At 36.6% G+C, this 22617-nt stretch overlaps 1 protein-coding gene across 7 annotated transcripts in view; it reads left to right on the top strand.

The window, feature by feature from the left end:
• The window catches only part of LOC118801297 (NACHT, LRR and PYD domains-containing protein 12-like), a 75161-nt gene that overhangs the window by 23930 nt on the left and 28614 nt on the right, over positions 1-22617 (top strand). For 5 of the 7 annotated variants that reach the window (XM_036561544.1, XM_036561546.1, XM_036561545.1 and 2 more), the window contains 6 exons: positions 2332-2505; positions 5637-5810; positions 7002-7175; positions 8893-9066; positions 12926-13099; positions 16178-16351. In XM_036561544.1, coding sequence (XP_036417437.1) covers positions 2332-2505; positions 5637-5810; positions 7002-7175; positions 8893-9066; positions 12926-13099; positions 16178-16351 — 1044 coding nt within the window. The remainder of the gene's footprint in view (positions 1-2331; positions 2506-5636; positions 5811-7001; positions 7176-8892; positions 9067-12925; positions 13100-16177; positions 16352-22617) is intronic. The other 2 variants (XM_036561542.1, XM_036561547.1) reach the window with 2 other exon arrangements.

Below are 22617 nucleotides of genomic sequence, written 5' to 3'. Positions count from 1 at the left end.
GTTTTAAGAACAATTTTATTGATTGAATATATAGCACTTTAAAGTATCAGTAAAATATATAAAATCTATGGGCAAAAAGGTTTATCTGTTAGATGTGTAGAAGACATGGTTGATATGGAGAGAAAGGAAAAGTGGAGAGGACTGAATGGCATTATTAGGGAAACAACACTGTTAGTGACACGCCCTTTCTGTTACAAGCAGTGTTTTCACTTTTCTCTTGTCTTTTAATGATTTTGTTTGCAAGACACCACAATGGTCAATTCTAAATGCATGCAGGTTTTGTTGAGGTGTGGATCCTTATATTATACAAAAAAGTAAAATTGTACGTTTTAGAGATTTTAGAAAAAATGAAAAAGAAAATCTTTAGGTAAGAAAACCCCCAAAACAATCCTACAGTTAACTGGGTTGAGCCCCAGTCCATTACATTCCTAGCCAACAGCCCTGCTGTAACGTGACAGAATGACGCAGATGCTTGCAGGTGAAAAGTGCATGAGAGGCTTTACTGTTGACATCACAATCCACATTCGTAGTCAGGAAACAGGCACAGGTCAAATAAAAAAAAAAACACAGAGATACAAAAAAACACAAACATAACCAGGCAAGCAGTCCAATAAGGGGTCAGGCAAAGGGGCAAGTTGAAAAACAGGAAAACAACCCAAAACACAGGCTCCATGTTCAAATTTCCTTTCAATGGGATCCTATGAGTTTGAGCTTTAAGTCAGGGACTCCCAGCTCGTCAGTCCATTCATAATAGAAAAGAGGATAAAAATGAAATGAAGGAAAAGTAGTAACAGAAGTCCTTCTACAAATAGAATCAAAAGCTTTGTGAAGTTATTTTACACAATCTTCATTAAAGCATAACAAAATACTTCAGAATGAACATAAATGAAACATCATTTCTTCCATTTACATTCTATTTACAGTGAGCATAAAAACCTTTGTTTTCTCAGTTTAAGGACTTTAAAACAAGAGAGCAGCAACAAACTCTTTATAGTTTGCTGCTCTGACTCACACTGAATCACTCCTTTTATGGAACTGAATGACTATGGCTTTGACTCCCAGTGGCCCTCTTGTGTATCTAGAAAAGCTTTTGCATACACAGAGACAGCCTAAGCACAGGCAGTAGTTATATACCCATACTTGCTCCCCACCTCAGACAAAAGAGTGGCTGTAAAAAAATTGTCAGGTTAACCCATAGGACCCGGAGGGCAAAACAGTAGGTAACTTCTAGCCTTCATAACTTCAGAATGGTTTAAGATACAAACATGATCCACATATCAAGACATTCAGCAGACCTGCCCCCAACTTTCATATTATAAACAAAGGGCTTTCAGTTTACATTGATTTTGAGTATTACAAGTATCTGATATTAAATATGCAACTCAATTTGTAATTAAAAAATAAAGCCTTTCTTGCTGTGTATCAGAGTTTTAGCACTGAGCATGAGTCCAAGAGGACAGAAAATCAATAAAACAACATGTCCACCTTATGCTAATTGTTTATTTTTACTCAACCAACAGAAAGAATCACCATCAAAATTATTGCACTTTCAGCTCACAGACACTCCAGGCTAACAATTTCTGAAAAGATAACTACTACTGCACTTGTTTTCAAGAAATACAAAATTTAGCAGGCACTAGGTAATTTTTGATCAGAAATGATCCAAATTCATAAAGATATCAAATTTCTGTTAGCATTTACAATTGTAATTATAATTGACCCAAAAAATACCAAAAAAAGTCCCTGAAATTTTAGGTTTCTAAGGGTTAACAACATGGACGCTGTTAGAAAATATAGATATAAAGGATCATTATCCATGGTAACTCGGTAGTTCACACTGGCAAGACGCTTCACAATCGTTGCAGGATATTTCTGTTTAGGTGCTAGCAAGAGAACTACAAAGTAAAAGGAATTCCTTACATCTATGCATTTGTAGAATGCAATGTCCTGCAATTTATTCAAATGTGCTATTTGTATACTTCTTTTAAACCAAATATAAGTTAGTGTGCTCTCAGTTTACTTTTTATGTACTTCAAAGATATATTAGACAAAACTATATGTAAGTATACTTGGCTTATACTGACAAGTATGCAGAAAAGTTTAAGTATATTAGCCCTATACTTGTACTTGCAATAGTCTATGAGGGAAAAAAGAGTACAAATATTCATATAAAAAATTCTAATTGAGCCCATGTTTTATGCTGTTCTGAATAACATATATAATGGAAGCATCCCAGTATACGAAAGTACTGTTTTTTAATTTTCTTATATTCCAAAATTCCTGTGATCCTGAATTCCTCTGTAATATGTACTGTATTTATTTGCTTTGTAGACTAGGTCACTGTAAACTCACTATGACCTCCTATGAAAGTTTTTGTTCTGCTCTGAAATCAACAAACTCATCCCTAAAACAACTGGACCTCAGTAACACTGACCTGCAGGACTCAGGAGGGAAGCTGCTCTCAGCTATATTGAACAGTTCAAACTGTAAACTGGAGATTCTCAGGTGAGTTTTCTGTAAATTGATTTCTGAATGTGTTTCTGGAGCTGTAGCCCCATTTACACATCATTCTCCTCATCCATGGTTTCATTCAGGAGCACATTCACTCACTCCTCGAACTCCAGAGCTATTCTAAATGCAGCTATAGACTATAACATTAGGAGAGAGAGAGAGAGAGAGAGGGAGACAGAGAGAGTGTGTGAGAGAGAGAAAGTGAACGTGCAAGAGAGAAAATGCATGAACTGTCTGTGAAAAAAAGAAAATCTACTACATAAAAAACACTAAATAGAAAAATAATAATAAAAAACCTAGGTGAACAGCCAACAGCCCTGCAAATAACTGAGGGATGGACTCTAACTAGCATCTTTATCTCTGCACAGATAACATCACAAATTTGTCATTCCTAAATATGCACAAATGTTTTCCCCTATCAGATATATTGGGTGACACTCACCGGTTTGGTGCTCTGAGTCCAGTGTTTTGGCACCACCATGGAAGTCGAGGGGCACCATCAACAAGTCCCAACACGTCCTTTTAGAGTGAACTGTCTTTAAGTGATGTAGTTGATGTGGTCAATCAGTGTGGCTCCATTCCTGTAGCTCTATGTTTGAATTTCCTTTCAGTTGGATCTTTTGAGTTTGAGTTTTAAGTTGGGGTCTACCAACTCCTCAGTCCATCTATAACACACAAGAGGATAGAAATGAAATGAAAATGTAGTAGATGTCATTCCACAAATAGAATCAAAAGCTGTGTAACATTCTTTTACACATAAACTTCATTATAGCATAACAAACTACTTCAGACTGGACATAAACAAAACATAATTTCATCCATGCTTACAGTGAAAGCCTTTCCCTTACTAACAATGAATCAAATCTTTTATGGAACTGATTAGTGCTATGAGTCCCACTTGTCCTCTTGTGACGGGTGTAAATTTTGCACCAATTTTTTTTTTATCGTTATGAGTGAATCAGTGAAAGCTGCCATTGTAAATCTACAATTAAATGAGAGGCTACAGTGGCAGAGTCATAGCAACAGCCCTCAAGCAGCTGGGCACAAGTATAATGTGTTAATGACATGAAAAAAATATTGGCATTAATTTGTAGAACAGGGTTCTCTGAGTTCCCACACAGACAACAGCAAGTCATTAGACACTTTAAAGAGGGCAGACTCTGTACTATGATGTGCTCTGAAACCTGACTGAAATCTTCTGAATATTACTGCTCACTGAATAAGAGCAGGGCTGGTAAAATACAAAATTTTCTAGGATTTTCAATAAAATTGGCAGTTTTTAAAATGGGCCTGAAATATTTGAGAATTATTGGGTAATGAATTAGCTTTCTGATCAGGCTGGACTACCGCATGCTTAAAACAAGATGGAGCAATACCATTGACTAAAGAGCTATTTATGGTGAATAAGCGAGACTTGGGCTAACAGTTTCAAACAGTACTCTAAAGGAAGAATGTAGAGGAATCTACTAGTATGTAGAAGAATAGAATAATATAAAGGCCTAAACGAAAGGAAAACTTACAGGCTTAGTCTTGTTAAGAATTAAACTTATGATGAACTCTGGAAGGTCATAGTCATGGGGAGAGATGTAATTTTATACTGTCAATGTTGTTACAAATTAATTAACATTTTCACATAATTCTGTGGCTGCATCAGGATCAGCCGTCACAGCAGAGTTAAAATATACTATTTACTGTTCTATAGTCTATTGTCCTTTAGGCTTATGAGAGTTTACAGATGGAATACTAGAATTGTACTGAGTGCTAATACTTAGCCAGGCAGTCCATCAATGCATATGGCACTTATAATATATATATATATATATATATATATATATATATATATATATTTTTTTTTCATTTTACATTTTATAGGAAGCCTTTAAAAAGCATTTAAAAAGTGTTCTTGAAAATTGTTGCTGCTCCCTCACCCTGACCAGTTGTGTCGATCTATGCCCATGTTGTTGGTCCCTGCACTCTAAACAGAGTTAAGCAAATAACACATTCAAACACATTTGACTAAATCATGACACTTTAGCCAGATAGCTGCAAACCAAAGTTAACCTAGCTTTGAGTGAGGACAAGCTGTTCCAACCAACTTTATGATAAACTCTGGGGGCCGACAAAATGAGAAAGTAGAGAATTGGCAGTGGCTCTGGAAATATATTTCCAGTATTACACGTAATTAGTCTGGGCATAGGAAAGTGAGTTTTGCAGCTTACCAGAGTAACATCCACATGTGTCATAACTACAAACCATTCAGTTTTACAAATCAAATGTGAAATACAAAAAAAGAGCTGTAAAGAGATTTCCAAAGGAACAAAAACTAGCTAGTGTTATTGGTTACTGCTGTTATTTTTACACTCTTAAGAAAAAATTATAATGTGTTTGACTTTACACATGATTGAGTGTGTGTGCATGTAGAAATTATTTTAGAGTCTGTTAGAGTCTCATATTGATTTATTTTACTAAATATCCTGTGTCTTTTAATTCTTACTACAAATATCAAAAGGTATTATGATAGAATATTTCTGGCTGGTAAAATCTGGGCATACACCAGACACTGCAGCAGGTTGAGCACACTGCACATAATGCCAGGCTGCTGATGTTGATTCAGCAAAAGTAGGCTTGCCAGTCTTTTTTTTCCTTTTTTACCAAGTGTCTGCAAGTCTATTGGAAAGTCACAGAAAGCAAAAAAAAACATTCACTCTACTGTAAACCGCACCCTTGGTGATGGAATTCCTGATCCTGAAACTGGAGTAGCTCTGCCCCTGGGTACTGCAGGATCAGGAATGGGAGCCACTACATTTTTTTGGCCACAGCCCTGCACAGCTAGTGTTTTATACAGTTTTATACAGTTCACTGCTTTAACATCATCAGCAGTCATTAATGAGTTCACCTTAGAACAGGTACACAGTCTAGCTCTCCAGGATTTGGCACCAGTGGCTGAAAGCATGACAAGAAAATATAAAGCAAACTGACAAGAAATTGGAATTTAGCAGAGTTTACATATTAAGTGAACAAAGTAACATATTATTCCACTTCATGGAACAATTTAGTGATTTACAAATATGCAAGATCATGTCTAATGTGTAATTTTCTTTCAAATATGTATTCACTCTTTGCAGACTATCTTGGTGTAATATTAGGAGAAAGTCTTGTGAAAATCTGGGATCAGCTTCACATCCAGTTAACTCCTCCCTGAAAGAGCTGGACCTCAGGAACGGTGACCTTCAGGATTCTGGAACAGAGCTACTCTCTGCTGTACTGAAGAGTCCACACTGTAAACTGGAGATACTCAGGTGAGATGTCATTCTTGATATCCAGTGCTTCACCTGCACATCTTTTTACATCAAAAGGATGGTTTACTGAATTTAAAGAATCATAAAATATTCCATATTCTATAAAATAAAACTTCCATATTGCAAGATCCAAGTCTATGAAAGTGAAGCATGAGGGAAAAACTGAAAAAGGTTAAATACACAGAGCTGAATAAAAGGTCCCTCCCTACATGATTGTGTGTTTAAATATTGATCAAACAAAGCTACAGTCAGAAAACTTGTGCTGAGATTAATAACTTACCAACACAACTACTAAAACACAATGTCGTTGGTGACTGTCACTCAAATAATGTAAGATGACCGCAATTTCCTTGTTGAATCACAAAACACTAAATCGTGCCACATTAGCCAACGAGTTACAGACATAAGTAAACTCAGTATTGAGTGAGGACAAGCCGTTTCAATCTCCTTTCTGATGAACCTCTGGTGGTTGACAACTTAATATTGTAATATGCAACACATTTTTTTTTTTCTTTTGAAGTGAAAATTAAAGTTAGGTCTACGGGGTAAGAAGGTCCTTATTAGCATATTACCTTCAAAATACTATTTAGTTATATCTTCATCATAAAGACACAAAGTGTTTCACTGAAGTTTCCCTGACTCTAGCTAGCATAAGTTTTACATATTAGTGACCATAAACTAGAATTGCACAACTGTTTTGCTATCTTGCTGGAGTTATATTAAGTCCAAAAAAGAACTGCAAAGATTTTGCCAATGTATTATTAACAAACTTGAAAGCTGTATTGCTAGAGTTATTAGCACATAATACTTTCATTAGCACAATTTAGGCATCCACCAGACACTGCAGGCAGGTCGAGCACTGTGCACAAAATGCTGCTGAAGGTGATCCAGCAAAAGTAGGCTCGTCAGCCTGATTTTTTTTAAAGAAAGCATGAGTTAAACAACTATAGCTGATTATAGTGCCATTTTGCCAAAGGAATATTGTAACCAAACTTGAACTACTTTGTGAGAAAAAGGAAACACATGTCTGACTTTATTTATTTTGACTTTATTTATCACACTGTCACTTAATGGAATCATCTTAATATACAGCAAATATGCAAGATAATTTGTGACTGTGTTGTCTAAAATTATTAAATAAATCCTTTTTTTCTTATTACTTATTACAAGACATATGTTCACTCTTTACAGAATATCCTGGTGTAACATTGTGAGAAAGTCTTGTGAAAATCTGGAATCAGCTTCACAACTGGCAAGCTCCTCCCTGAAAGACCTGGACCTCAGCCACAATGACCTTCAGGATTCAGCAACAGAGCTTCTCTCTGCTGTACTGAAAAGTCCACACTGTAAACTGGAGATACTCAGGTGAGATTTTAGTGAGAAAAGTGAGAGAAAAGTGAGATTTTCAGGTGAGATTTTTGTGATATTCAGTGCCTCACCAGCACATCTTTTTACATTGAAAAAAGATGGTTTAGTTCATTTGAAGAATTATTCAATATTCTATGCTTAAAATAAAGGTTCTTAATTATAAGATCCAATTGTATGAATGTGAAGCATGAGAGACAAACTCAAAAAGGTGAAAAAAGGTGAAATAGCTACATAAAGGATCCCTCCCAACATGACTGCTTCTTTGAATATTAATCAATCCAAGGCTACATTCAATTTTTTTTTGCTGAGATTAATAACTGACCAATGCAACTACTAAAACATAATGTCATTAGCTACTGGCACTCTCAACAGAACTGAGATGACCAAATAAAATAAAGGTGACATTGCAATTTCCATGTTCAAGCACAAACCACTAAATCGTGCCACATTAGACAGCAAGCTGCAAACATAAGTGAACCCAGTATTGAGTGAGGACAAGACATTCCAGCCACCTTCCTGATGAATTTCTGGAAGTTGACAGCTCACTGAGAAATACAAGACTGGCCAATGGCTCTGGAAACATGTTTCCAACAGTTGCTTTGAGAAGAGGAAACATTTTTGCACACTTTCAGTTTTGTCAGTTTTCTGTTTTTTCTTTTTCTTTTTTTGACTAACTGACTGGCTGCTCTTTGCTTCTCCTTTTGGATGCTGATAGCACAGAGGATAACACCATTGTAAAAACACAAATCACAAATCACCCCCTCAGTGCTGTGTTTTCTGATCCTGAAACTGAAATACCTCTAGCCCTGGGTACTTCAGGATAGATTATACAGTTTTATACAGACTCTTGTTTTAGCATCATCAGCAGTCATTAACGAGTTTATCTTAGAACAGACAGTCTAGCTCTTCAGTGCTGTGACTCTCCAGGATTTGGTACCAGTGACTGAAAGCATGATTTCTAATTTTCTATTAAAAGATACATGTTCACTCTTGGCCTGTTTTAGTGTAATACTGGGAGAACGTCTACTGAAAATCTGGGATCTGAACCTTATAACATTAACATATCACAAGTTTTACCCCAGCTTGTTTGCACACCATTCTCGTCATCCATGTTTTCATTCAGGGTCACATTCACCCACTCCTCAAACTCCAGAGCTGTTCCAAATGCAGCTTTAGACTATACCATTATGAAAGAGAAACTTCAAATATACTTTTTGTAAAGGTTGCAAAAATAATATCTAATCTATTTCTGTGCTCTTGCTTGTGTCCAGTGTCACTTCTTCCTCTGCACTTCTGTGTGTGTGTGTGTGTGTGTTTGGTTGTGTGTTTGGTTGTGTGTGTGTGTGTGTGTGTGTGTGTGTGTGTGTGTGTTTCTCCTTCTCTGACTGACTGTAATGTACCCCTTGCCCCATGCCTGCCTACTAAAGTGAAAAGAAGAGGAAAGAAAGTTTAGTTTCAGAGCAAAAGTCCATGAGGGAAAAAAAGTACAAATAGTTTTGAAAGTATTCAAATAAAATGATTAGATTATTAGAATATTAGAAAACATTCAAATTGAGCCCATTTTTTCTGCTGTTCTGAATAACATATATAATGGAAGCATCTCAGTATATGAAAGTACTGTTTTCTAATTTTCTTATATTCCAGATTCCTGTGATCCTGAATTCATCATTCTCTGTTTTCACTGTAATATGTACTGTATTTATTTGCCTTGTAGACTAGGTCACTGTAAACTCAGCAGGATCTCCTATGACGATCTCTGTTCTACTCTGAAATCAACAAACTCATCCCTAAAACAACTGGACCTCAGTCAGGCTGACCTGCAGGACTCAGGAGGGAAGCTGCTCTCTGCTATACTGAAGAATTCAGACTGTAAACTGGAGATTCTCAGGTGAGATTTCTGTAAATTTATTCCTGAATGGGTTTCTAGAGCTGTAGCGCCATTTACACATCATTCTCATCATCCATGGTTTCATTCAGGAGTACATTCACTCACTCCTCAAACTCCAGAGCTATTGCACATGCGGCTATAGACTATAACTTTAAGAGAGAGAGAGACAGAGAGAGTGACACAGAGAGAGAGAGAGAGAGAGAGAGAGAAAATGTGTGCTAGAGAGTGAAAGTGCAAGAGAGAAACTGAAAGTGCATGAACTCTGAGGAAAAAAAAAGAAAATCTACTACATAAAAAACACTGAGTAGAAAACAAGACCCAACTCATGCCAGATTTACACTTTTTTGGAATTTTTTCATGATTTTATTCACAAGAGATGAAAATTGTCATTTCTACATTCCTTTCAAGTTTTGTTGATGTGTAAATTCTCACACTGTGTAAAAATTGTACACTTCACAGAAAACAATTAAAAAAAATCTAAGTGAAGATACACCAAAACAGTCCTTCAGTGAACTGCGCTGAGTGATGGACCTTTTCATGCCCAGGCAACTCCCCTGCAAATAACTGCAAATAAGCTAAAATGGGTGGCTCTCACTGGTTTGGTGCTCTGAGTCCAGTGTTTTAGCTTCTCCATGGACGTCGAGGGGCGCCGTCAACAAGTCCCAACACGTCCTTTTAGAGTGAACTGTCCTTAAGTGATGTAGTTGATGTAGTCAACCTCACCTGAGTCAACCAGTGTAGCTCCATTCCTGTAGCTCTATGTTTGGATTTCCTTTCAGTTGGATCTTTTGAGTTTTAAGTTGGGGTCTCCCAACTCCTCAGTCCATCTATAAGACACAAGAGGATAGAAATGAAATGAGAGAAAGGAAAATGTAGTAGATGTCATTCCTCAAATAGAATCAAAAGCTGTGTTACATTCTTTTACACATAAACCTCATTATAACATAACAAACTACTTCAGACTGAGCATAAACAAAACATATAATTTCAGTAATACTTACAGTGAGCATAAAAGTCTTTGTTTTCTCAGTATAGGGACCTTAAAACAAGAGAGTGATAGCAGCAGTTTTTTAGCTTAACACCCTGACTAACAATCAATCGCATCTTTTATGGAACTGATTAGTGCTATGAGTCCCACTGGCCCCCTTGTGACGGGTGTAAATTTTGCACCTATTTTTTCTTTATCAGTGAATCAGTGAAAGCTGCCATTTAAAATCTATATTTAAATGAGAAGCTACAGTGGCAGAGTCATAGCAACGGCCCAGCCCACAGCTGGGCTTTAGGCTGGAACAACAAATGGGTCAAAGAGTCAAACTAGTAAAATGTGTTATTGACATGAAAAAAATATTGGAATTAATTTGTAGAACAGGGTTCTCTGAGTTCCCAGACAGACAACAGCAAGTCATTAGACACTTTAAAGAGGGCTGACTCTGTACAGTGATGTGCTCTGAAACCTGACTGAAATCTTCAGAATATTATTGCTCACTGAATAAGAGCAGGGCTGAGAAAACACAACCTTTTTCCATGTTGTTCAATAAAATTGACAGTTTTTAAAATGTGCCTGAAATAATTGAGACCTACTGGGTCAGGTATTGGCTTTCTGACCAGAGCTGGACTACTGCATGCTTGAAACAAGATGGAGCAGTACCATTGACTAAAGAGCTATTTGTTATGGATAAGAGAGACTAGGACTGACAGTTTCAAAGACTGCTTTAAAGGAAGAATGTTGAGGAACCTGTTAGTATGTAGAAGAATGGAAAAATATACAGGCCTAAAAGAAAGGAAAACTTACAGGCTTAATCTTTAAAAATTAAACTTGAGATGAACTCTGGAAGGTCATAGTCATGTGGAGAGGTGTATTTTTGTACTGTCAATCTTGTTACAAATTACTTTAGATCAGCATCAGGATCAGCCTTCACAGCAGAGTTAAATATAGTATTTATTGTTCTAAACTTTAGGCTTATGAGAGTTTATGGACAGGATACTGAAGACAAGTTTTACAGAGTGCTAGGCCAGACAGTCTCTTAATGCATATGACACTTGTAGCTTGTTTTTATTTTTTCATTTTACACTTTATAAGAAACCTTTAAAAAGCATTTAAATAGAGTTCTTAAAAATTGTTGCTCCCTCACCCTGACCAGTTGTGTTGATCTATGCCCATGTTGTTGGTCACTGTCACTCTAAACAGAGCTGAGCAAATAACACAGAGGTGACATCCTGATTTCCCCATTCAGACACAAATGAATAAATCATGGCACTTTAGCCAGCTAGCAGCAAACCAGGGTGAATCCCAGCATTGAGTGAGAACAATCCATTCCAACCAACTTTCTGATGAACTCTGGGGGCCGACAACTTGATGAGAAAGCAGAAAATTAGCAATGGCTCTGGAAATATATTTACAGTATTACGCTTTGTTGTTCTGGGCAGAGTAAAGTGAGTTTTACAGGTCACTAGAGTAACATCCACGCTTGTCTAAAATCATTCACTTTTACAAATTAAATGTTAAATACAATAAAGAGCTGTAAAGAGTTCACCAAAGGAACAAAAACTAGCTTAGAAACTGTATTGATAGTGTTATTAGCATGTATGCTACAGCTAGAGAGTGAGTGGTTATTGCACATAATTTTACACTCTTAAGAAAAAAAGTATAATGGGTTTGACTTCACACATGATCCTTGATTACTAGACCTTTGTGTGACTGTGTGTTAATGTAAAACTGATCTTAGAGTCTGTTATTGTCTCATATTGTGTCAGTAACAGTCCTACTATTGGGTTAAATTAGCACTCAAAACAGAACTAGTTAAATCAGGCTTCAGTGATTCATTCACAGTTGTAGATACAGCATATCAGTAATGTTCAAACAAATCCACAAGAAGGACTTGTTTGGTCTCCTTTGCTTCTCTTTTTGGATGCTGAAAGCACAGAGGATAAATTATTCTTTGAGGCTAAAATGTCACTTATAATTTTACTGTTTAAGTGGGAGGTAATTGGTTTATTTGAAATATTTATTACATGTCCTGTGTCTTTTCATTCTTACTATCAATATCAAAAGGTATTATGATAGAACATTTCATGCTGGTAAAATTTGGGCATCCACCGGACACTACAGGCAGGTTGAGCACTCTGCACAAAATGCAAGGCTGCTGATTGTGATCCAACGAAAGTAGGCTTACTAGTCAGATTTTATATATATTTCACTCTACTGTAAACCGCACCCTCAGTGCTGTGTTTCTTGATCCTGGAACTGAAGTATCTCTGTTCCTGGGTACTTCTGGATCAGGAATGGAAACAACTATAATTTTTTTTTGGCCACAGCCCTGCACAGTTTTAGACAGTTTTGTGCTTTAAAATCATCAGCAGTCATTAATGAGTTCAAATTAGAACAAGCAGACAGTATAGCTCTCCAGTGCTGGGATTTGGTACCAGTGGCTGAAAGAATGACAAAAAATTATTAACCAAACTGACAAGACATTGAAATTCTCCAGAGTTTAAATACTAAACTAACAAAGTAGCAAATTATGTAGGACTAGTGAGCTGGTCTAGCCTTTTTATGTGAAAACATTTCTCTTAATAACCTGCTATGCTGCATAAGCATGGGGATAAAGATGAAAGCATGAGTTAAACAGCTGTAGCTGAATTTAGTGCAACTTTACTGAAGGAATGTTTTAAGCAAATGTGATCCACTTTGAGAAAAAGGAAACACATTCCTGACTTTATTTATTTATTTATGCTACTGTCACTTAGTGGAACAATTTAGTAATCTACAAATATGCAAGTTAAGTTGTAAGTGTGGTGTCTAACTTTATGATGTAAATACTTTTTTCTAATTTTCTTTTATATATGTATTCACCCTTTGCAGACTATCTTGGTGTAATATTAGGAGAAAGTCTTGTGAAAATCTGGGATCAGCTTCACAGCTGGTAAACTCCTCCACGAAAGAGCTGGACCTCAGGAACATTGACCTTCAGGATTCAGGGACAGAGCTACTCTCTGCTGTACTGAAGAGTCTACACTGTAAACTGGAGATATTCAGGTAAGATTTCATTCTTTATATCCAGTGCTTCACCAGCACATCTTTTTACATCAAAAGGATGTTTTACTGAATTTAAAGAATCATAAAATATTCCATATTGTATAAAATAAAACTTCTATATTACAAGATCCAAGTCTATGAAAGTGAAGCATGAGGGAAAAACTGAAAAAGGTTAAATACACAGAGCTAAATAAAAGGTCCCTCCCTACATGACTGTGTGTTTAAATATTGATCAAACCTGGCTACAGTCAGAAATCTTGTGCTGAGATTAATAACTGACCAACACAACTACTAAAACAATGTCATTGGTGACTGTCACTCTAAACAGAACAGAGGTGACATCACAATTTCCCTTGTTCAAACACAAACCTCTAAATTGTGCCACATTTGCCAGCAAGCTGCAAACATAAATTAGCCCAGTATTGAGTGAGGACAAGCCATTCCAACCACCTTCAACTTCTGGAGGTTGACAAATTTAGTGAGAAAGCAGGAAATTGACGAAAGGTGTTTCAAAATTATGCTCAGTTGGTTTGAGCAGAGGACACATTTTTGTACACAGGGCTTTTTTTTGTGGGCCAATTGAGTAACAGACTGATCCTCGGTCCCTGACACCCGTTGTTAAAACACAAATGCATAAGTACGCATAATTAAATAAAGCAAATTCAACGTCCCTCATTGTAGAACTAAAATAATAAATAATGAAATGAATAAGGAGAACACATGAATTGAAACATGTAATGGTTCATTCCTCTCTTAATCAAATGGTAGGGCCAGATCTAATCTTGATAAATTTACAGAATGGCTGTGGTCAAATGAGTTGTGAAATTTCATCTTGATATCACATTTTTGAGAGTTATTGACCTGGAATTTTGTTGGGATCAGTTATTTAAAGTTTTTGTCATTAGGTAACAGTGATTTATACATTTATATTAAATTAAGCAAGGAAAGTTAAAACCATACGATTATGAAGGGGTTGTGCAGAGTACAATATACAAGTCATTTTTTTTCTTTTGAAGTGAAAATTAAAGTCAGTCCTGTGGGGTAAGATGGCCCCCAAAATATTATTTATTTATATCTTCATCATAAAGACAGAAATTGTTTCACTGAAATTTTCCTGGCTCTTGCTTGCATTAATTTTACACACTAGTGATCATTCGCTAGAATTAGGCAACAGTTTTTGCTGTCCTGCTGGAGATAATGCTAAGTCTAAAAATGAATTGTGAAGATTTTGACAATGTAATCCTAACTATTTTTGGAAGCTGTATTGCTAGTGTTAATAGCATATATGCTGGCAACTAGAGAACAAGTGTTTTAGCTTGTATTGTTTGTATTTTCAACAAAAAAAATAGTCCTTGTGTCGTGTGATGTGTTTGTTTTTGTGTATTTTACAATTTGTGTAAAAATACCAGATGTTTAAAATATCACAAGTGGCCAGTGTAGGGATCTCCTTTAGCAGCTGTAGCCAGTCAGCAGCCTGTCCATGTTGCCCACCCTCACACACACACACACACACACACACACACACACTAACAGCAGGCCATGTAGGATGAGAACAGAGTGAAGGACACAGCACCTCAACACTTTTACTCCCCGTGGGTTCACCCAACACCACATGTGTAGTATAAATGTGTGGGGGGTGAACAGTGTGAAGGCACTGAAAATGTGTTATTTTATATCTTCTTCCCCGAAAATGACCAAAGGCCAAGCAATCTAGGTTGAAATTATAATAAATCGCATATTCTTTTCTTTTGGTAAACATTGAAAATGGATCCCACAGACCTGAACACCACACAAGGGTTAAAATGAGTTTGACTTTACACATGATTCTTGTGGACTAAACCTTTAAGAGTGTGTGTGTGCATGTTGAAATTAACTGTGTCTGTGTCATATTGTGCTAGTAACAGCCCTAAAATCTGTTATTGCATGAATTTAGCACTCAGTAGTGACCTATCTAAATCTGTCTTCAGTGATTCATTCACAGCAGTAGATACAGCATATCAATCATTTTCGAACAAATCCATAAGAAAGCAAACTTTGCTTCTTGTTTCGGGATGCTGATATCACAGAGGATAACTTATTCTTAGAGGCTAGAACATCACTGCTGTCACTGTCCCTTACAATCCTACTGTTTAAGTGGAAGGTAATTGATTTATTGAAATATGTACTAAACATCCCTCATATTTTTGTTATTACTATATATATATATATATATATATATATATATATATATATTAGATTGGGCATCTACCAGACCGCAGTTCTTCAGAGAGTCGATGACATATCTAGAACTCTGTGAAGAACTGAAGTAACATTTTTTCCTTGCATCACTAGTACCACCTATTGGAACTAAAAATGTTATTGTTTGATTCCACTGTTACTGCCTAATCATGTTGGTTGAAATGTAAACTATAAAATCATAAATGCTTTTTTATTACTTTCAAGAATTCTTCCTTTTGAACAAAAAAAACAGAATTCAAGGAAAATAAAGCATAAACTAAAAGAGTAGGAAGTTACATAGGATGAGTGAACTGTTTTGTCTTTATTGTGTGAAAATATGTTTCTAAAGATGGGCTTCCTTGTCTGATATGCATGGTAAGATAACAGCATGAGTTTAACAGTTGTCGCTGATTACAGTCCCACTTTTATTATAAGCAAACTTGAACCAGGTGAAATACTAAATTAACCAACAAATTAGCAAACTATGTAAGATTATTGAGCTGTTCTAGATTTTTTAATGTGAAAACATTTCTTTAAATAAGCTGCTTTGCCGCATATGCATGACAATAAAGATGAAAGCACTAAGATGAAAGATGAAAGAGTTAAACAACTGTAGCTGATTGTAGTGCCGCTTTACTGAAGGAACATTGTAAGCATACTTGGACCACTTTGTGAGAAAAGGAAACACGCTGCTGATTTTATTTATGCATTGACTTAATTATCCTACTGTCACTTAATGGAACCATCTTAATAAGCTACAGATATGCAAGATAACTTATAACTGTATTGTAAGAATGAACATTTATGATAAATTATTTATTTCTAATTTCCTTTTATAAGATATGTGTTCACGCTTTGCAGACTATCTTCGTCTAATATGGGGAAAACGTTTTGTGAAAATCTGGGATCAGCTTTACAACTGGTAAACTCCTCCGCGAAAGAGCTGGACGTCATCAACATTGACCTTCAGGATTCAGGAACAGAGCAGCTCTCTGCTGTACTGAAGAGTCCACACTGTAAACTGGAGATACTCAGGTGAGGTTCATTCTTGATATTCAGTGCTTCACCAGCACATCTTTTTACATCAAAAGGATGTTTTAGTGAATTTAAAGAATCATACAATATTCCATGCTAAAAATAAAATTCAATAGATTACAAGATCCAAATGCACGAAAGTGAAGCATGTAGAAAAAAAACTGAAAAAAGGTGAAATAGACAAAGATAAATAAAAGTGTCCCTCCCAACATGACTATGTTTTGGAATATTCATCAAACCTGTCAGAAGTCTGGTGCTAAGATTAGTAACTGGCCAGTGCAGCTATTAAAACAAAATAAAGCACAATGTACTTTTTTTGTGATCAAATGTTTTTATTTTTAAGATAGTGCTTCAATGTAATACAAAATACAGTAAGCAACAAAAGACATAGCAACAAAATGAAGCACCCAGCCAACCCCACACACACACACACATGGCACCCATAAACCCACCGCAGGTCAAAGAAGAAAAAAATAGTGAATAAATAAATAAATACATAAATAAATAAATAAATAAATAAATGATCTCTATGACATATCAAGTAATACAAAACAGGTTTCACAATAAATTGCCAATTTTCTTAGCTGCACTTTCTAAAGAGCTCAAGGTCCTCCCGCTAGCTCCATGGATCCTTGCAGTTGAAAGTCCCATATTGATGATATCCACCAAGGTGAGGATCCATTGCCGCCAGCACAGAGAATGTGGAGGTTGCCAGCACAAGGCTAACATTTTTTTTGCAGCTGTGAGACCAGCCAGCCAGATTCGCTTTTCAGCACAATTTAAATTACATTCAGAGTCGTCAATCAAAAGCAAAGTTTGGACTGTATTTGGAATAGTTTTATTGAGAATATCTGATAATGTAAAAGAAACCTTAGTCCAAAACGTACGCACATTTAAACACTCCCAGTACATATGTAAAAATGTACCATGTGTACCATCAGAACAAAAATTACAAAGAGGAGATGGAGTAAGACGCATATGGTAGCGTCAGCAGGGGGTTAAATAGGATCTGTGGATAAAATTATAATGAATAAGCTGATGATTAGGATTTTTAGAGGCTGATGTGATGTTATTCCATAGAGTATGCCAATTGATTTGACCATGGTCAATTTTTAGCTCTTTTTCCCATACAGTTTGTAGGCCTAAGGGTTTATGTACAGCACGTAGTATAATAAGATAAACTTTGGATACTCAACCTTTGGTTCCCATGCTAGCAACGAACAGTTTATGCAATGGGTGTAAGGGTAAAGTGCAGCCCCAAGGAACACCATATGCCTTCATGGCAGAGCGAAGGCGGAGACAGAGAAAAAATGAAAAACCTGGTATACTGTAAAATGCAAGCAAGTCTTGGAATATCCGAAGTCCCGAATCATTAAAGATGTCCTCCAGAACATGTATTCCCTTTTGTTGCCATTGAGGAAAGAAGAAAGGAACAGTTGTGGTTTCGGTCAGTTTTTCTACAACCGGCCATGTTACAAGTAAATTACTAATTAAAGGACCATGTCTCAGTTTACATTGCTTTATGGGAATATTCGAGTACATGAGATCTTGTTATCTGTATGGAGCAACCAGACTTTCCTCAAGAGGCCGCCAAGATGTTTGAGTATTTGAATTGAGCCAAACTGACAATGGACGAAGAACAAAGGAATAATAATGTAATTTGAAATTAGGAAGAGAAAGTCCTCCATCTTTTTTATTACTCTGAAGAGCAGCGAGTTTAATTCAAGGTTTCTTGCCTTTCCATATATAAGCTGAGACACTGGAGTGAAGTTTGTCCCAGAAACCTACAGGAGGAGGTAACGGAATCATAGAACTTATAAAATTAACTCTAGGGAGAATATTCATTTTCACTACTGATATTCATTTTCACTACTGATATACTGAAGAGTATTAGGTAAATGACTCCAGTTCCTCATATCGTCACAGATTTTAGTAAATATCCGATTAAAATTTTTCTTAACTGTTAATTGAAGGGATGAATGAATTTCAATCCCAAGGTACCTAAAGTGATGTACTACAGGGATAGCTAAAGAAGACCTTCCTCATATCTTCCATCATTCAAAGGAAAAAGTGCAGACTTTGTCTTATTGACCTTATAGCCAGAGTAACTGCAAAAACTACCCAGAATAGAAAGCACATGAAGTGTTACAGGTTCATTATTAATGAAAAGCAAAATGCGTTAGCGTATAAAGAAATGTAGTGAGAAGTATTATTAATGGTGATTGGAGAGTAAAGTGGGGATAGCCGAATCGCTTGGGCCAGGGGCTCGAGTGACAGAGCAAATACGAGAGGAGAGGGCGGACAGCCTTTTCTAGATCCATGAGAAACTAAAAATGCAGATGAGTATTTGTTACCTGTTATTACCAAAGCTGAAGGGTTGGCGTACAGAGTTTTAACCAGTTTAATGAAATTAAGACCCAGACCCATTATGTCCAGTACAGCCCAAAAAAGCCCCAGTTGAGTCTGTCGAATGCTTTCTCTGCATCTAAAGAAACAGTAGCACATGGAGTAAGTATATCAAGTGCAAAATCAAGGATATGAAGCAGCCGACGAACATTATCAAGTCGATTTTTAATGAACCCTGTCTGATCATGGTGAACTAATTTAGTCATATATGTTTCAAGGTGCGTTGCAAGGACTTTAGCAAATAATTTAACATCTGATCCAATCAAAGACAGGGGGCGATAACTGCTGCAGGAGGTTGGGCCTTTTTGTGGTTTGAGAAGAAGAGAAATTATTGATATATTCGCCTCACTCTGGAAAGAACCTATTTCTATTGCATTATTTATCATGTCTAATAGGGGTGGACCTAGTTGGGAAAAGAATGTCAAATAAAATTCTGGGGGCATACCATCCATGCCTGGAGCTTTCCCTTTCTTCATTGCTTGTAAAGCTTTTTTGAGTTCATTTAATGTTACTGGCTGCCCGAGCATATCTGCTTCTTCTTTAGATAGACATGGTAAATTTAGAGTTATCAGGTAACTCATGTGATCATTATATTCCATTTGTGATTCAGATTGGTATAACTCTGCATAAAACTGCTGAAATATAGAATTAATCTGAGCCAGATCTGTAACCAAAGTACCTTGGGGTGATTTTATAACAGGGGTGTCAGAAAAATGTTTACTATTGCGTAATATAAGGGCCAACAAATGGCTAGGGTGACTACTATGAAAATAATAATATTGTCTGACTCTATGCATGAAAAATTCAGAACGCCTTCTAAGCAGAGAATTAAGTTCCCCTTTAACTAATTCAAGCTCAGCTGCAACATTTTCATTAAAGGATGTCTGTAGTGAAAGAACAAGTGAGGCAACTTCTCTAGGACTTTTTCTAGGACTGTAATTTCCTTTAGTTTAGTTTTTATTTAGTTGTGAGGCAAAAAGAGTGGATTTCCCCCTAATGTATCCCTTAATTGCTTGCCACAAAATTTGTAGATCTGTATAGCCATAATTGATAGCCATAAAATCTTTAAGGCCAGAGCTAAATTCAGCAATACATTTTTCATTCTGCAGCAATGTAGTATTAAACTGCTATCTGAGAGTGCATTGAGACAAATTGTGTAAGATTATCATTTTGGCCATTTTTGGAGCGGTCTAATAAATTGTTAAAAACCGCGTCCATGTCAGCACCTATAATCAAAGGATGTTCATTTTACCGGATATTTTGTTAAAAAATAAAAAAAGTCTGGATCAAAGACAGAGGGATGGTACACTGATACAAATGTGAGTTTTTTCCCCATGATATTTGCTTCAAGATGTACAATTCGTCCAGATGTGTCTGAGCCTGTATTAAGTATTGTTATATTTATCATCCTACGCAAAAAATTAAAGTACCATTAATTTTGCTCTCGGCTGCAGAAAAAGCTTCCACATAAAAATACTTATTGGCCTTTCTGGGCACGTCTTGTGATGAAAGATGAGACTCCTGAAGTAATGCGATATCTATTTTTTTCCTTTGAAGTATGTCAGCTGGTCCTTTTAGAAGGAGAGTTTAAACCCCGGACATACCAAGACAAGACTGACAAATCAACCATTATCGTATAAACAAGAAGAATAGATTGACCACAATTTAGCAAATGAAACCTGAAAACAGAAAATCACCAGAAAATCAAAACAAATCATTTGAGTTACAAAGACCATATCGGACTGAAAAAAGCAAAGAGCATTAGGGTGCCATGTTCCCTTTTTCCCCGAACCGTAAATAACTTGAACAATCCCCACTGAAGAAGGAAAGAGCATAATGATGCTCTCATTCTCTGCTTCATCCCCTCCCCATAGTTGAACCCTGACACATTCGTCGGTGTGCATACAGCAGCTATGTTATCGCACCATTCCCTCAATAACACAGAAATCCCTACCCACTTGAACACTGATGGTACTAGTTAAATGAAAGATCAGTCAGCAAAGCAACATATAAAGATAGAAGAAACATCAGACTACTAATCACCAGAAATGCATAAGTGACTAAATGATAAGTAAAACAGCTGAATTAAAATATACAAAAGAAATACAAAGATATTAACCACGATAAATAAATAATTGTAATAAGTATTCAAAGAATAGATTAGTCAAAAGAGAGAGAAAAAAAGAAGAAAGAAATAATGTACATGTAGAAAGAATATAAACACTGCTAATACACCCAAGTTAAGCTTACTTTAGATACCATAATGTCAACAGAGTTTGACTTATGCATGTAGGAAAGTTTAAAGTAAGCAAGCAATCAACACTGAATCTGTGCTTCCATGGTGTTCTCACTCGGCCTGGCTAAAGAGGAGAGCAGACCCTCCGCTTCCGAAGGAGAAGAGAAATGATGCACAGTACCTGACACTGACTTTTAGCAGAGCTGGATATAGCAGAAAGTTCTCTATAGCAGCTGCTTTTAATGTTTTCTGAATTGAAAGAAAAGCCATCCTCTTCTTAACTGTGGCTGCGCTGTAGTCAACGAAGAAACGTAGCCTGGAGCCTGAAAACACAACAGGGCTGCGCTCCCTGTAAGCCTTCAGCAGTCGTTGCCTTTCCTGATACCGCAGAAATTTGAAGATGAGCACCCGCGGCGAGTTCTGACCATCCGATGATTTCTTGTAGATTCGATGGGCTCTCTCAATCTCCATCTCTTTATCAGCAAGGGAAGGGAACCACTCTTTGATCGCCTTTTGGATGTAGCTAACGGGGTTGTCACCTTCGAATCCCTCTGGTAGACCTACCAGCCGCACGTTATTACGGCATGAGCGGTCCTCGAGTTCAGCTAGCTTACTTTCAACAGACTCCAACTGAGTTATGTGACAGTTGAGAATCTTCTGCTCGCGTTGTTCGCCAACTACTTTGTCAACTTTCGAAATCATCGTGAGGACTGACTTCGTCTGTGTCGAAAGGTCATCTTGGATTGCAGACAACTGAACCCTGAAGTCCGCGCACATCGCTTCCAACTGCGACTGGAGAAAGCTAGCTTGTTTTTCCATGGAATCAGCCAAGAGATCCGCCATCTTAGCCATCTCGGGTGACTCAAACTGCTTGGATTTTTTCTTAATTGGAGAGGACACCGGCGAGGAAATCGCTCTCCCTTTTGTGTTCGACATCTCAGACAATCTTTCACAACAAAAGGTACCGGGGTAATGAAATTAAAACCGACTAAATCAATCAAAAAGAGAGAAGGAATGCGAGAGCTCGAGCCGCGAGCTGCCATTCCGGAAAATCGGTCACGTGATTCCCCAGGCACAGTGGTTTGAGGTTTTTCCTTTTGTTTACACACAGAGACAAATGCATTTATAGTATTAAGAGCATACATCAGTTATACATCTCAATACTTAGCAGTATTTAATGCATGAATGTTTTAGTTGTTTTAATGTGTCTTGGAATGAACTACTTTCTTATGAGATGTTAATGTTATGATTTTATGTTAATATTATGTTAAGTAAGCAGTGGTGGACATACATATTATATTAAATCTGTAACAGGAAACACAGATATTTGCAGTTCATGACAGAAATTTCAGTAATAAATATTTTCTTGGCAAGTCGTAGTTTTACAGTAAATACTTCAATAAAATACCCATAGAACAGCTGCTGCCATATTCCATGTCTAACAGCTGACAGAAACCTAATTCTTTGTCTACAGCTCATACTCAAAATTTTCCTTGCATCACTGGTACCACCTATTGGAACTAAAAATGTTATTGGTTGATTCCACTTTAACAGTTGTTGCTGATTACAGACCCACTTTTATTATAAGCAAACTTGAACCTCTTTTTGAGAAAAAGAAACACGC

Source organism: Colossoma macropomum, unplaced genomic scaffold (genome assembly GCF_904425465.1).
Source record: "Colossoma macropomum unplaced genomic scaffold, Colossoma_macropomum, whole genome shotgun sequence".
In the NCBI taxonomy this organism is placed as follows: domain Eukaryota; kingdom Metazoa; phylum Chordata; class Actinopteri; order Characiformes; family Serrasalmidae; genus Colossoma; species Colossoma macropomum.
Note: the sequence above shows the minus strand (reverse complement) of the source record. Positions and strands in the feature narration are given on the sequence as shown.